This window comes from Copadichromis virginalis, linkage group LG11, assembly GCF_057382275.1.
Source record: "Copadichromis virginalis isolate Kocher_CV1m ecotype Utaka linkage group LG11, C_Virginalis_male_GT1.1, whole genome shotgun sequence".
NCBI lineage: Eukaryota > Metazoa > Chordata > Actinopteri > Cichliformes > Cichlidae > Copadichromis > Copadichromis virginalis.
Genome location: NC_140628.1, coordinates 18,842,434 through 18,858,824, shown reverse-complemented (window position 1 = coordinate 18,858,824; position 16,391 = coordinate 18,842,434). Strand labels below are relative to the sequence as shown.

At 40.5% G+C, this 16,391-nt stretch overlaps 3 protein-coding genes across 8 annotated transcripts in view; 1 reads left to right on the top strand and 2 right to left on the bottom strand.

Annotated features, from left to right (window-relative positions):
* Positions 1-4,255: 4,255 nt before the first annotated feature.
* On the bottom strand, positions 4,256-5,963 carry dcstamp (dendrocyte expressed seven transmembrane protein). The gene is made up of 3 exons (XM_085472658.1): positions 4,902-5,963; positions 4,482-4,814; positions 4,256-4,377 (listed from the first exon to the last, which is right to left on the bottom strand). Exons 1-3 carry the CDS (start codon positions 5,946-5,948, stop codon positions 4,318-4,320), a joined length of 1,440 nt encoding a protein of 479 aa, XP_085328784.1. The 5' UTR covers positions 5,949-5,963; the 3' UTR covers positions 4,256-4,317.
* A 2,047-nt stretch (positions 5,964-8,010) lies between these two features.
* On the top strand, positions 8,011-9,332 carry LOC146698358 (uncharacterized). The gene has a single exon (XM_085472657.1). It carries the CDS (start codon positions 8,262-8,264, stop codon positions 9,267-9,269), a length of 1,008 nt encoding a protein of 335 aa, XP_085328783.1. The 5' UTR covers positions 8,011-8,261; the 3' UTR covers positions 9,270-9,332.
* Positions 9,333-10,546: 1,214 nt separating this feature from the next.
* Positions 10,547-16,391, bottom strand: part of rims2a (regulating synaptic membrane exocytosis 2a) — a 158,206-nt gene continuing 152,361 nt past the window's right edge. For all 6 annotated transcript variants that reach the window (XM_085473447.1, XM_085473448.1, XM_085473450.1 and 3 more), the window contains 5 exons: positions 14,302-14,443; positions 14,027-14,139; positions 13,809-13,910; positions 13,532-13,671; positions 10,547-13,182 (listed from right to left, as the gene is read on the bottom strand). In XM_085473447.1, coding sequence (XP_085329573.1) covers positions 12,979-13,182; positions 13,532-13,671; positions 13,809-13,910; positions 14,027-14,139; positions 14,302-14,443 — 701 coding nt within the window. In that variant the 3' untranslated portion in view covers positions 10,547-12,978. The remainder of the gene's footprint in view (positions 13,183-13,531; positions 13,672-13,808; positions 13,911-14,026; positions 14,140-14,301; positions 14,444-16,391) is intronic.

Below are 16,391 nucleotides of genomic sequence, written 5' to 3'. Positions count from 1 at the left end.
ATTCCTTCTCGTGGTAAAAAAGGTCTGCGGCTGTCATCGAGCATCATGTGGCAGCTTCCCATTGGGGCGGGCATGCTGGCATGTTATTATGCCACAGGGCCAGTTGAGACATAGTGTGAGCTTATCAGGTTGCCACACGGGTCAGTGGTAGTGTGTGAGTCACAGAATGCCTACTCATCCTCAAGCAAGAATGCTTCTTTCCTCTTTTCTTAAACGGTGCAAAGGATGGTTGGGGGATGGTGGGGTATTGTACAGTGAATGGTGAGCCTATTTAAAATGGTGACCTGGCTATAACTTGAGTTTTCAAGCTTTAAACACAGAGGAAGTGATTCATACTAAATATTTACACTTTAACTAGTGTAACCCAAAGTATTTTTTAAGTGATCACAGTATTTCTAAGAATCAGGTTTTGCCAAACATGGTGATATCAATTAGTCTTGCTAACTGTAACAGCAATGAAAATGTTTAACCTGCAGTTGAAGAGGTATACTTAACTAACCAAAGTATGGGAGTAACTCAAAGTATCTATTATTCTAGTATTCTGAACTTCAAGCTGAGCATCAGAATAGTGAAGAAAGACCTTTCAAATGACTTACTCAAATAACCACTCGTTACAACCAAATGGCTATTGGTTGGATAACAGTGCAACACCATTCTTATGGCTGGTTCCAGCCTGATATGTGCCATGTCACAAGGCTGTAACAATCTCAACCTGGTGTCTTGAAAATGACAGTGAGTTCACTGTACATAAATGACCTGCATAGTCACCAAATCCCAGGCCAAAAGAGCACCTTTGGAATGTGGTGGAACCGAAGCTTTGCATCACTGATGTGCAGCTGACAAATCTTACGCAACGGCAAGATCCTGTCATGTTAATATGGAGCAAAATCTCTGTGGAATGTTTCCAGCACTTTGTTGAGTCTGTGCCGTGAGGAATGAAGGCATTTCTAAAGGTAAAAGGGCATCTTTGCAACGTATACCTAATGTAGTGGCCGCTAAGCATATGTTCTCACTTTGCCAGGAATTATATATTAAGTACATATATTAATCATGACTTTCCTCAATTCTACAAGGCTGAGCCAGTGGTGACGCCTCTCCAACTGCAGCTGAGTGATATGATTTGAGCATACTACTATGTAGCGTGTGTGTACCACTAAGTATTTAAGTACGCAGAATGATAGTAAATATACTGAGCATGTAGTGTATAGTATAGGATTTCTACTACTTAAAACATCTGTCATAAGCTGTTAAATAAAGGAAGTTTTTTTTGCAAATATTAATGCATAATGAACAAACACAGCCTAAGGGATTTCTCAAAACTGTGTATATACCAATAAGACAGTAATAAACTAATAGTATTTACCTGGGCTACACTACCCTGAGGAATACACATTAATAGCAGTTTTGACCTTTCCCTATTCACACATCACTGCATTTCTCACCTGTCACAGTCTGCATTATGAAGTCAGTAGGCTGTGACCTGTCCCTATGCTGAGTGAAGAAACAGCACCTGCATGATGCTAATGAACGGTGACAGTGCATAAGTAGGAAGAGCACAGTGCTGCTCTCTGCACATGCAAATGACATCTGTCTTAGATTATGTAAGCAAATATCGCTGTTCTACATTCTGCACAGAGGTAAAATGCAGAAGCGAGGTTATAACTGCGGTTTCTTTATTTGATATTTTATGTAACAAACATAATTAGGTGTTTATTCATAGCAGGAATGACTGCAACCATCACAACTGATAGTGGCAAAATGATCATAGTTTGGGGTTGATTCATTATAAAATTCTTCCTCTGTCATGTTATATAATGAACATGATGTAATAGGTAAGTAATGTATTTCCTATGGCTGAGAGCTCATTGCAGCTCTGTTGAATCAAGGTAATACCTCTTAGCTTATGGTCTTTAATTGCGCCACGGTTACCAGTAGACTGAGCTGTCACGTGATGCCATAAATAGTAGTATACTGCTCTAGTTTTCTGAATAATAATGACACAGTAGGTGGTGGATTACAGGTGAGAACTGGGGCGCAAAGAGTACATATTTATTCTGCTAAATGTTAAATATAATATAAAACAATTGAAGAGAAATGTATTATGATGTATTTTGAAATAACATACACTGAAAGTTTTCTATATGAGATCGTTGCAAAATTTGCAGCCTCACCTAATGTCCACCCTACTGGCACTGATTTTATATTAGGATTTAAAAATCTAGGTGGTTTTGGTATGGCGAGTAGCCTTCAGTAATATTAATAAATCACACAGCAAAAGTACATTCATGTAGTTGTAAAAAGCATGACAATATAGTAAGTAATCAACGTATTCAGAGTAACTTAACGGAATACGTTACAAACTACATTTTGGGGCATGTAGTCTGTAATCTGTAGTGGAAGACATTTCAAAAGTACCCTTACCAACACTGGGGATGGTTAAAACATCGCTCTTAGATGCACCCTGGCTAGATGTAGAACAGGCACTATGCAATAATATAGAGATTTCGGACCTACCATTTATCAGCTCAAACACCAAACTACATGTATGTTTTAAAAGAGTCGACATCAGCTCTTCTCTGACAGCACGATGGGAGTTTCTTAAAATGACTGAGTCTTCATTAATCCCATGCGAATGTACACCTATCTGGAACAAAACTGACATACTACAGAAAAATAATATGATTAACCTCCCAGATTGGAGTCGTAAAGGAATTAAATATTTGGAATATATATTAGAAGGAGGACTTTATTCCATTTGACAGACTAGTTGTACAGTATGGGATTAACAAGAAAAGATTTTTAGAATATCAACAAATTAAATTTATAATAAAAAAAGTTTAAGCCTAATCAAGTTGAATTACAAACACAATCATGTGTGGTACAATTTCTTAATCTTAAAACCCCAAATTACTGTCTAAAATATACTGGACACTCTCCAAAATAGATGAATCAATATCCTTTTGCAAAATGGGAAGCGGATTTATCAGTCATCTTAGACCAAAATACAATACAAAATACTACACAGAGTGCACTATACAGGTCAATGGATATTCAAGATGGGCTTTATGTCTTCTAACAACTGCTCACACTGTCAAGGCAATAAACCTGACAGTTACGCTGTTTGGTTCTTTCCACCAGTGCAGAGGGTTAGGTGCTGGATATGTGAAGACTTATCAAAGTATCTGAAATGTAACATTCCAGCCAGTAGCGGTTTTTGATATGGGCAACACGGGCGGTTGCCCAGGGCAGCATCGTGGTGGGGGGCGGCCAGAGGGAGTGTTCGCCCAGGGCGCCAAACAGGCTAGGACCGCCACTGATTCCAGCCTTCGCTCTAGTCCACTTGTTGGGCATCTTGGATGACCTCACTACATAGATGAATACAGCCCACATGGTTCTCACCAACGTATGCATTGCCAAGATAACTGTCTTCATGAACTGGAAAAATAAAAATAATCCTAATTCTAACCATTATAGAGACCGTCTGAAAGATCATTTTAGTCTTCCCGCCTTCATTATTGCGCTTGATGTGGGGGTAGGTACAGGCTTGGGGTGTCTGGGGATTCTTGGGGGACTCAACCTGGGGGCTGTGGTACTGAACTGAATGGGGATCTGTGGCTCTTGGGTGGTGTTTTCCTGGTGGTTGCCTGCAGCAGGGCTGGAGGAGGGTCTGTGCTGGCGGACGAAGGTTACCGACCTGGTAGTCTAGCTGAACTCTGGGTGGGTCCAGAGTGGACTTGGGGTTCTGGGCGTGCTCTGCCTCCAGGCTGGGGCTCTGGCTGGGCCTTTGGGGCTTGGGTCCTGGTTGGTGTGTCACCGAGGTTGTGGGTGGGTGCATGCACGGAGGCCCAACCCTGGTGCGGGGGGCCTCTGGTGCATCGATGGAACTGGGGGCCTCTTCAGCTGGTGGGGAGGTTGTTCTCGTTCTGCTTGTTTTCTTCTTTTAACAGATGTGTAGTGTCTTTTCTCACTGTCCCTCTTCCCCTCTGTTAATCTTTCCCTCTCCTTTTCTTGAACTTCTCCTGTCTGCGTCTTTCCCTTTCTTATCCCCCGGACATGTCTGTTCCGACTGTAATAACTTAAAACTTTAAATAAATAAATAAAGATCAGTCAAGTGGACCAGTATGGTAAAGCCGTAAGGATCCACTTGGGAAAACAAATCTGCTGGGCATTTTTCTTGGCCTTCAGACAATAATTCAGACTAAAGTATAAGGCTGATATTTCTCTCCGCGAGATCCATGGACCATCCATGTTGATCTGTCAGTCTGCACCAGGACTAGCACCGCCATCACTAGAGTGTCTGTGTGGAGAAGATTTTCCTCACAGGATACTTTGTGGATCCTCTTTAGAATGAAACAGTAGCGGAAACCAGAAATATGGCTGATGAAGAAGAACAGAAAAACTACATAATTAGAGATTTGGCTTTTTTTTCCTTTTTTTTTTGCCTTGCAATAGTTATTCTCAAGCAATATGTTAACATGCACCTTGGTAATAAGTGACCTGAGGCTGCAGTTGTTTTTCTCCTTTCTCATTTTGAATCTCTTCCTCAGGATTTTGCCGTGGAGGTACTCCACTCTCTCCTCAGCAGCAGAGGGGAAGAACTGTTCACAGACCATCAACCTTAGCTGGGAGACTTTGGTTGACATCAGAGCCATAACAAGCAGAGTGAGCAGGATGGCAGTCAGTGGAATTACAGAACTATATAGCAACAACTTGGGTTTGGGGAGGCACTGCTTCTCAAACAGAGTCACAGAGTAGGAAAAGTCTTTTTCATGATTTTCTTGTCCAAGAGACATTCCAATTAAAGTTGCAATTCCCTGCAAGGATAAACAAGTGAGTCTTTTGTGGTTGAGATGAGGAAAATATTTAAAAAAATAAATAAATATTTACTACGGTGTACTTACTTTGATGCTCATTAACAAAGGGATGTGGAATGGCTCCAGCTCTGATAACCTTGCTGTAACAATGTCAACAAAACAGTACAGCAAGGCGTCCACAGTTATGAATATGACCCAAGCTATGAAATGGGAGACAACTGGAATTCCAAATTTCACCATAGCTTTCCCTTCTCTTGTTGTGGGACGGGCGGAGGGAATGAAGGTGTACAGCTGCTCCTCCTCTGCCGTGAGGGGAAGGACGTGGGATTTTCCTTCCGCCTTCTGCTTCTCGTCAAAATGAACAAACTTGCTGCTGATGAACCTGTTTTTGTATTTCATGTCTCTGCAGTATTTTTTTATGTGCAATGCTATAAACATCATGAGCACGAGGAAGCTGATGGCAGGAAACATCCTGTCGGTCACTGAGCTCACTGTATTCATCAGGGCCTGTGCATATTTAACAGTCTCGTTGAGCTTCTGCTCTGCTCCTGCGAGCCTCTGCCTGAATTCTTCTGATTCCAATCTTGGAGAGACGTTGAGCTGGGAGTCAAATCTCACTACTCCCAGGTTTGTAACCCCTTTGAGCATGTCTCCGATCCACTTCAACATCTGAACATAGTTAGTAAATGGAGCAATGATGGAGGCTTTTTTTGCCTTCAGGTTGCAAATCATACTCCTGACCAGCAGCGAGAGGTTCTCCAGAGTGTTACGGATGTTCTTAAGAACCACTAAGCTGGTTCCAGCAGTTAACAGCAAGTTCCTACTCTTTTTCATGAAAATGGATATAACAAAAAGAGTCCCTAAACACCTTACTCTCTTTGATAGGAAGAGGGCAACAGTCAGCAGTGTCCCAAAGCAGGCGGCAATCCCCCCAGCCACTGCTAGCTCATAGTCCTGAGCGAAAAGGAGGTACAGGAGGAGCAGGGAGCTGAGCAGGAGGCTGGAGATGCTACAGATGAGGAGGAGAAGGATTGTTCTTCTGAATCCATCCCTTTTACCAGTGGTGAACACATCCACAGCTTGAAAACCCACATCTTTAAGGCTTTGTTTTACTGCAATCCATGAGAAAAGCATCCTGGATATTAAAGTAGACGTTGAAAAGCAAAAGCAAAATTGGAATGAAATGGCAGGTTATAAGAAAATCATTAACAAATACAATATATTCAGTAACTACTGTGCCCGAAAAGACACTTGTGCTGAACAGAAAGGCGAAGTAGTAGCCTGATGTATAAAGCTCAGCAGCTCTTCTGATTCATGTAGAGCGCAGTCGCCTTAAATACGACAGAAACAGGAAGACTCTTGCCTTTGTCATTAGTCATTTTATAGTCATCCCTATTTTTCAACCACAAGCAGAAGTAAACAGAGGCTGAATTATGACTGTGGGGTGTGTGCAACTGAAATATCCTTTTCACATAAAAATCTAATGCTTTACTAAGAATTTCAAGGTGGTATTGCACGAATGTGTGAGTGGACTGAATACTAATAATTTTGTGTATTTAGGGTAACATATTCATATTGCAGAAACAATGATAAAATACCCTTTTACAGGAGTAGGTGATTTCAGAGAATCCTAATATTCAATAGAATTAGAAGGTCCGTGTGACTGTATTCATTTGACCCTATATGGTCATCATGTTTGTCACATGTCCAAAATGCCAGGCAACTTAACGTTAAGTGGTTAGTGGTCATGTGATCTGCAAAACCTCAATGTTGTAATGCTTAACATCAGAATTTCAGCACTGTCTTGGTCAGCACATTAAGTTCTGTGTACTTTATTCACACACTGAGGCTAGCATTGAATGTTTGCTTCAGAGAGAGGTGATAAAAAGAAAACATTTTCACTGATTTGTGAGCGTGACCTGAATACTTAGCGAGTGTATTTAGCTAATTACCTTTAGAACAGGCTTCGATTTTTCAGACAAAGAAAATAATACTTCAGAAAGTCTATCTTGTGGTATTTTCCTTCATAGTAGACACAATAGATGCCTTTTTTTAGGTTTAATTGGGAAAAAAAACTTGCACAACCCTGTCAAGGAGAGACCTGTTGAATTGAAACATTAAGCGAAGTAAGTTGTCGACAGAGCAGCCGGTGTGTTTGTGGTGTGGACCCGAAAAGCAGACAAGGGAGAGACTGAAATGAAGTTTAATCAAAAAGCGAGCCGTTGATTTGGCTGAAAAAGCATGAACACAAAAACAAAGCAAGGCGAACAGGTGCGAGAAGTAAAACTAAAACCTATGAAAACTATGACAAGAGAAACATGAACATAAATCTGAGCAGGTGCAAGAAAACCAGAAACATGGACCTGAACAGGATTATGAGAAAGCTGACGTGACGTGGAGGGAGGAAAACAGATGAATCGACAATGAATTAGTGAGAAAGAGGACTTACATACACAGGAGGGTAATGGAGAAAACAGCTGACACAAATGAACCTGAACGCCACAGGGGAAGTACAACTAAACACACTTAACATGGAACACCAGACTCTTCGCAATAAAACAGGAAAGAGAAAAGGGACGTAGACAAGACAACACCAGCTTGACAAATAGAACATGCAACACGAAGACATGAAATACATGGGGAGACAGGGGGCACACAAAAGACACAAGCAAGGAGACACAGAAGAAACATAACTAGATCAAAACGCAAGTAAACCTTAACTAAAATAATAACACAAGAACTTTACATGATTTCAATATAACAATCAAAAGTACTAAACAAACTCACAGACCCTGCCCCCTGACACAGAAACACTGGTTTTATTTACATCTAAACGGATTCCCTGTATCTGCACACTGACTGGGACGCATTCATTGCAACATGAGACTCTGTCACAGTCACATAAAATCAAATGTATGTACTTGCCACAGCAAATGGTCTAGTTATTACATGAAATAAGCATCCATAATCACATATTTGAGAGGAAAAAAGCCTGTTAACTCAATATGAGTAAATAATCACTGTTTACATGTATAGTGCACTTTAAACGTATTCATATGAATTTATTTGTGTTTTGATGGGAAAGCAAAAATTCTCTCTAAAACATCCCATAAACTCCAAAAACAAACAAATTCAAATAAAAACATCTTCACTGTGCAGAATGTTTGTCTGTTAAATGAAAGAGCTGCAGTCTGCCTGCTGAGAGTTACTAGGTGTATGACGTCACAACGGAACAGAAATACCCATATAGAGCAGAGGCTTCAGTCATTTCACTGCCCTTCCTTCGTGAGTGCACAACAAAAATCCGAGCTCGTTGTTTAAGTGTCTAAATATCGCATTTTGAAAATTTTTTGGGGAAGAAACATTGTGAATACACTGACAAGCTTCAGGAAAACTGTTGCTGTATTTATTGGATCCAGCCAAGTGGTGTAGCATCTTTTTACAAGAATGCAGCGCCAAAACCTGTCGCCAGTGTCTGAGAAAGATCAGCTGGGTTTAAACCCTGTCAAGCTCCCACTAAAGAGAAAGCGAATCCAGCATGATGCTGCACAAAATTGCAGCAGAAGTGCTGACAGCTCCTCCCCAGCAAGGGGAAAACGCAGAATCTGTGGAGAGAAATTTGTACTGAAAAGAAATTTCAGTCAGATTTCAACCAACTGCAGAAGCATCACTGAGGCCTGCTTTTCAGAAAGAAAAGGGATGAAGAAAGACACAGACAAGAATGAATCAGCTGTGACACCACCAAGCATCCAAAAAAGTGCCGCTATCACGATGATCCGACTCAAAGGCAAGAAATTGAATGATACGGCCTCGAGTTTCCAGAATGATGCCAGATCCTCTGAAAGCAAAGGGATGGAGAAAAAGAGGCCAGAAGACCAGAAAGTTAGAAACATTTGGATCGTTGGCTCAAGCTACGTCAAAAGAGGAGAGTTCGGAGCAAGACAGAAGTTTGGAGAGAATTTGGGACTTAATGCCAAAGTCCAATGGTTTGGCAAAGGAGGGATGGGCTGGAGCGGCGTCCTTCCACGTTTTTATGAAGAGTTATCTACACGGAGCCCGCCTGACATATTGATTATCCACGCTGGTGGCAATGATTTAGGACTCATGTCTGCCCAGCAACTTTCTGGTATAATGAAGATGGAATTGATGCAACTGCACAAAGAGTTCCCCTCAATGACGATTGCTTATTCCTGCATCAATCAGCGCCAAGTGTGGAGGTATGGAAGTCCATGGAAGATAAATAAGGACAGGGAGATTGTCAACCATACCATGAGAAAGGCTGCCCACTGCTTTGGAGGGGTGATTATTGAACATCCCTGTTTGAAATTTTTCGACAACACAATCTTTGTACCAGACGGAGTCCATTTCACAAAGAAAGGAAATGAACTGTTTGTGACCAGCATCCGCTCCACCACCAAGAACATTCTGCAGTCAACGCAGAGAAAACAGATTTGAGGCGTCAACCTCTATAATCTGACTACACATATGAATGAGAATACTGAATAAATGCAAAGTCAAAAGAGCAGTGTGTAAAGACTCCTGTGCTTACAGATTCTGAATAGAGATTAGGAAATGTTTGTGACAAAGACACATACACAGACAGTCTCTCTCTCTCACATTTACACTCACACTACAAGAAGATTGTGGATTCACGTGTCTGTGTATTTTCTAATTTTTTATTCCATGTGCTGTATGTTTATTTTTTATTTTTTTAATGCAATAACTGAAATAACACAGATAGAAATGAATAAATGAACAGATAAAAGATTCACATGAATAAGAGGAGGCTACAGAGATTTTTTTATAACTGTTTTTGGAAAAGCAAAGTGTGTTTGGCTATTCTGACTGCAAAAGCTGCCAGAGAGGACAGGATTTAAAGCAAAACTAAAAAAACAAACAAAACACCTTTAAATCTAGGGTGTCAAACATAGGGCCCAGGGGCCAAAATCGGCCTGGCAAAGACTCCAATCAGTCCCACTTGATGGCTGGATGGCTAATGTTTTTCTACTCTACTTAAGCACTCAAATCACTTTATACAATACATTCACCATTTAACAAACATATTTGGGCAAACTCCTCTTCTACATCTAAGTGCCCTCTGTCTAACATTCACACACACATTGATGAACACACTGGGAGCAATTTGGGTTTAGTATCTTGCCCGAGGATCTTCAGACTGGAGCAGCCAGGGATTGAACCCCCAGCCTTCCAATCAGTCACTGATTTGTATGAATTACTCCGGGTTGTTGTAGAGGAGGTGAACCACAACCACCGTCAGGCAACAAATCACAAAGAACTGTGTTTTTGTGTTTCTTTGTCTGTGCTCATGCATGGTTTATGTGCAATAGCATGCATGTGTGATTGCATGGGTTTCTATGTGTCTAAATGTTTCTCATTACACTGTGTGGAACTTTAGAAATGAAAGGTGGATATCACATTTGTCATTTGTACCTTACATGTCTTCTCCAAGCTCTTCATTCAGGTGTTTTGGAATGGGGAAACACCTACAAACCTAAAACAAGCCATCCTAAGGACCGAAATTTAGAACCATTCCTTTACCATTATTGCATGAAGAAAAGTGACCTAACTGGCAACATTGTGCAGTTAGGTCAATAAATGAAATCAGAATCTGTCTATAAACAACTAAAAAGAGCAACTTATTCACATTGATGTAAAAGATGATGTAGTGTGTGTGAGTGTGCGTTAATTTGATCATCACTCAACTCTTGACATCAGTGTAATATCATTTTTTTTATTTTTAATTTGAAAAATAACTTACATAAATCTCTGTACTCAACCATACTTAACCAAGACATAGCCTTGGCATTAACACATTGCACCAAAAAGAGAAAATGAAAAGGCATTCAAAAGGATAAATAACATGTCTTTGTCATCATGAGGCATTTTTCCTCTTCCAAAAGAATCTATCAGTCTACTTGTGGTAGCTTGTTTACTCAAATTCTGACATCTAAAGGTATGTACAATGAAAATGAAAATATATACTGTAGCTTGTTAAAGCGACAAGGTTTTTCTCTGACATTAAAATGCATTATCTTCACGTGGAAAAGGAACAATGCCTCAATTCAGTTTCATTCAGACATACTGCAACTATAAGATTCATGTACTTCCCAGACACGAGAAGTATTGTTAATTACTAAAAATAGAAAATAAAAAATAAACTGGTCTTGGCTTTTAAATAAAACTAACAAAAATATAGTAAAGTAATTTCATTTTCATTAAAACAAGAAAAAAAAATTCTGTGGCAATATCCCTTATTATTTCAACTTGTGATTAGCTCATCTTCACAAACAGTGATGTAAAATTGAACCATGGCAACACGCATGTCGCGCATGTTTGCCGTCTCTTGATTCGGTATAGACCTCTTTGCTGTACCAGTACAGATTATTTTTGCATGTTCGTCAACAATACTGAAATAAAATACACTTGCAATCACAACTGTTTCGCCAGCATCCATTAAATATAAAATATTTTCCTTGTCATATTTTTTCTTCTTCTTTTTTTTCCTCAAAAACCTGAAAGAAAATGTGACTTTCGGGTGGGGTGGAATGTTCTGTTAAAACTTCAATAAATGGCCCAGGAAGACCAAGAACTAATTTGCCATAGAGCTCAATTTAAGGTGAGGGAGAAAAGTAATGAAGTTGACATGCACTGTACAAGAAATTGCAAAAATTCCAAATATCATCTTTATCAAAACATGCTGAGTTACTGTAAGGTGTGCCCAAGCCATGTTGCAAAAGACCCTTTTCAACATGCTTGTTAAACAAATCCAAATCCAAAAGAAGGAAGAAAACAAACATAGTGAAACGATACAGTACTGTAAAGTAACCAACAGTCCTAAAATCTGGACGATGTCAGGGGACTGAACAATGGTAGCAATGAATAGTACGATGAGAAGTACCCTGGGAAAGGAAGAAAAAGAGAAACATGTACAATTTGCACATTATGTTTATCTTTATAAGGCATTAGCCTTTTACAATGAAATAGATCATTTACATTTATTTTCATTATCACTTTTTGTCACATAAACATTTTCTGTTAAATAATTCTTAAGTTCCCCTTTTCTGCATGTCTGCAAAATGCAGATTCATGAATGGTGTAAAGAATGATAAACAATGTCCTTTTTTTTTCAGTCACGATGTTGCATTCACTCCCCTTGAAAACCATGCACTAGTGAAAATTTTCTTTAAAAATAATATAAATTGTTGAAAACGGCTGATTCTGTTTATTTTCATCTTTTTTTTTTGCAAGTTACAGCCTCAAGAAAATAATTTTCTTCTTTCTTTTTTTATTCAGCTAAATTTGTGTCCATGCAAAGAAACTAAAAAAAGGGAAAAGAAAAATCTCATTTAATTTTCATACAATATATCAACAGAGAAAGAAATATGGTAAGATTGTACATCTTTTCATGGAGTTTGGATTGTTACTGTATTTATTTATTTTTTGGGGGAAGGGGGTGTTGAGGGCAGCCACTTTAAAGTGGCATTTGATTAATCTTTTACGGTGCTTTACCAGTATGGGTTGAACGGGTAGATATATGTAGAGTATGCGGGGTTTTTTCTTTTTGGGGTCTGTGGGAGTGTGGTTACAAGCTGGGACACACCTCACCCAAAGTGATGGTCTCGAAAATTCCATCTACACGGCTAGGTCTGTTGGCGTGGCGTGACCAAGCATCTGGTTAGAAACACTGTCACCCCCTTCAGAGACAAGTACACTGACATTTAAAGAAAAAAGTAAATAAAAGAAATGAAAACGACACAGGAAAAAAAATAAAATCAAGCAACACACAGATTTTTCATTCGAAAAGGGCTTCTGTAGAACTCATTCAGAGGTTCCCAGTGTTGACCCCCATGGCTTCGAATTGGATGAAAACCTGGAATTGACGGATTCCTCGTGCTAAGGAGTTCATTCCGGCTTCCTCCAAACAACAACAACAACACCTGGCAATCCCTGCTACCAGGCGCTCGCGATACGCTTCGCCACATGCACAGTGTGCGTGACGTTTTTGCTCAAAACACAGGATCACGTTTGCACCCCTAGAAACAGGCTCAGAAGACACAACATCAAGCATGCAGTGTAACCGGGGGGGGCGTGACCTGTAATCGCAACACTGGCTGCTACAACAACGCTATCAGTCCACACGCTGCTATGATCGAGAGAAACTGTCCAGTGAGGATTGGGAAGCTCTTCTTGTCAGTGGGGCCAGAGTAGGGTCCACCAGTGAGGAAGGAGGAAAGAGCTTGTACCAGCCAATCACCATGTTGGACAGGTCCAGCTCATCTAACAGTATCTGAACTGCTCCCATGAATGATTTATGGTCCATACGTCCATAGTCACCCCATACGATGACCTGCAAACAAGAACGAAAAAAACTTTAAAGGATGGAGCAAGTTTAGAAAGATAAATGAAGTCAACAGTCTTGGTCAAAATTCAATTCAGTTTTATTTATTTAGTGCCAAATCACAACAACAATTGCCTCAAGGTGCTTTATATTGTAAGGTAAAGACCATACAATAATACAGAGAAAACCCCAACAATCAGATGAACCCCAATACAACTTATATAGCTTTTTATATGAAAAAGCCAATCTGATGTGCAGAACCGTATCAGCTGTGTGACCTTGCATTGAGGCCAGCAGACTGCAAGGAGAAATGCTAATTGTGACACTTTGTTGCAGTCTAAAGGAATAACATTCTTACCTGTAAAACCTTCCCTCCTGGACTCTCCTCAAACGGCAGTTGCTGCTGATAAAGAGGATCCAAGGTTTTTCTTGCTACTTTAGTTTTCTTTTTGGCTATGCAGACTCCGTTTTCCAAAAGGTAGACCTTTACATACGGTGCTGGAAATCAAGAAAGCGTAAAGGAGAGATGAGCTTTTGAAAGGTTTCCTTTTCTCTTTCCGCAACCAAGTCATGCTTACCTTTATTCACTCTGTGAATACCTGACATAGACTAGCACATTTAGTAGCTTTGATTACCTGGCAGTGCCTTGGAACCTGGTTTTCCCACAAGGCCACGGGCTCTGATGACCTCCACCTCCAGTGCACCTTTCTTCTCCACCATGCCAATCTGGATGTCTCCTAAACAACCAACAAAACTGAAGATTTTAACTTGTCTGAAGTGAAGCTTTCATCATTTCAAGCTACAAATCTCTGTAAAAAAAAAAAAAAGGAAAAAAAAGGATAACTGTCCTCACCCATAGGGGGAGTAGCCAATGTCTGTCGCCCAACCAGCTGAGCAGGGCCAAGACCATCCAGGAAGTCACTGAACTGGGCATCTGAGGACAGCCTCACACCAGGGAAGATGAGACTGAAACATTAACAAAGAAAAATAAATAAAAACACCAGGTGTTTATAGTTAGACTAGAACCTGATATAAGTTACCAAATGAAATTCTGAATTTTTCGTGTATATAAAAGCTGCTGAATTAGTTTTCTGATCGTCCGCAGAGCACAAGTGCATGTCTCCTTACTTTCCCTCGGAGCTGTAGCTGTTCATGCTTCCGTCTGTGGACTCCCTGCTGGCCTGCCGAGTCATCCTGCTTCTCATCTCCACCGCCAGGCCTGTCTCTGTGCTCCTCTGGATAGTGCTGCGCAACTTTTTACCTCCCGCTTCTGAACACAGAGTTACACGCACGACACAAATGACAGAGAAGGAGAGAGAAGAATTGTCAGTCCACAACACTGAACTGGGGGGATGTGAGTCGCACGGCGAGAACCATTTGCGCGGATTATCACTGGTGTACGAACGCTTTAATCGGCTCGTACATAAATCTTTCCTCAGGAGAAAACGAATTTCCTTCGGGATTAATAAAGTATTCTGATTCTGATTCTGAAAACAAAGCGCACCTCAGTGAATTCAAATTCTATACCAGAGCACTGCCGTCTCTTTAAAAAGATCGATATTAGGAACACTATGTGCAGCCTTCCTCCAGTCTGCGCCACCGACTGCCTATGGGGGACTTCTGGGAGCAAATTCACCTACAAACATCCACTGTCTATGCATCCCCACCCCTCCAACCCAAACCCACCATCCTGACTGATCCAAGAAGAAAGCTGATTCTCTCCATTAAGCCTCCCGCTGCGCATCGCCACCTGACCGCGTGCGTGTGGCACAATGTGGACACGCCTGCGGCTTACAAACACACAACTCCTCAAAAGTATAGTATGTCTGCTCTACCATATATACACACACACACACGCACACTTTTCATATCCCATTTAAAAAAAGGTTGGCAAAAAGTTGTCTTTTACTTTCAGTAAGCCTAATGTGCTGAGAAGCTCCTCAAGAGATTCAAATGAAGTGAAACATTATAGGTTAGTTCTAAAAACCTCCGTATGAGCTTTCTACATACACATGCAGCTGTGTTAAACTGAAAACATGTCCCTTTCTAAACATTTAATTGTGCACTGCTACGGGGTGATCCAACCATCACTAAATGTTTTCATGCCTTTTGCAGGTATGGGATTAATTTTTTTCTTCTTCTTCTGTGTAATCAAATTTAGCACTATTTGGTCAGAAAATCCCTGCAAAGCCTGATGAAGGTAATAACACAGAGGTACTATACACAAAGCTTCAGCTCATTACTACAGGGTGCAAAAACCGGCCGTTCACAGACCTTATGTAATTTCTCTCTAATATTTTGCAAGTTTGTGCAGATGAGTAATTTCTAGGCTTCAGCAGTCCTAATCCAGTTATAGGCCTTGCAGTCTTTACTCTCCTTCCTCTCTCCTTTGTTTGCCTTAGTAGAGGAGGAACTGAAGATAAAAAAAAATGGATCATTTTGTGCCTCACACAGACATAAAACAGGCATGATGCTCTTCAGCCTTGAAATCTCAGTTATTCAGCTGGCCTCCGCCTCCTCTTCCTGCTCTTCACATTTTTTACAATAAGAGAAGCAGCCACAAAGGTCGTCTCTGACGTCTGCAGCAGACCTCCGCTGTCATTCAGTGGCCAGCCAGACGTTATCAACGAACTTGAAAAACACATGATTTATTAATGGTAATTCTCTTCTGCTTTTGACACAAGTTACAAGGCACAGTCTTGGATTTATGCAGCTTTTGCACTATATCAAGCACTATGTGATCTTATTTGAGTGCTTTAAATACTGTTCCAATGCATTTCAAATAAACGCTGTATGTATCCGCTCTATAGACAAAAATATACAGAGGTGCATTAAAAGCAGTGGCAGATAAGATAAAGATTAGACTGTTATAAGTGTATGTCGGAGAGTAAGTTACTTTTATAAACTATCCAGCAACCGCGAAGCAGGAGAGGCGTCAAAACGAGACAAACTGGCTCATCTCCATAAGTTTGCTGCCCTCCAATTGCGACCCTGCCAATCAGGAAAAGACAGCGAGTCTAGGGAAGCTGCCAATGGTGGAAGTGTGAGTTTAAGTGAGTGTGAAATTGTAGCTAAAAAAAAAAAAGGAGGAGTGGTGAGTAGTGTGGCAGAAAATATGTTGCCAGATAAAGCTACAGAAGAATAGATCACGCGCACTGCAAATCTTCTTTTGTAAATACAACTGCAAATAGAACAAGAAGTGATTGTGAGGCTGAGCT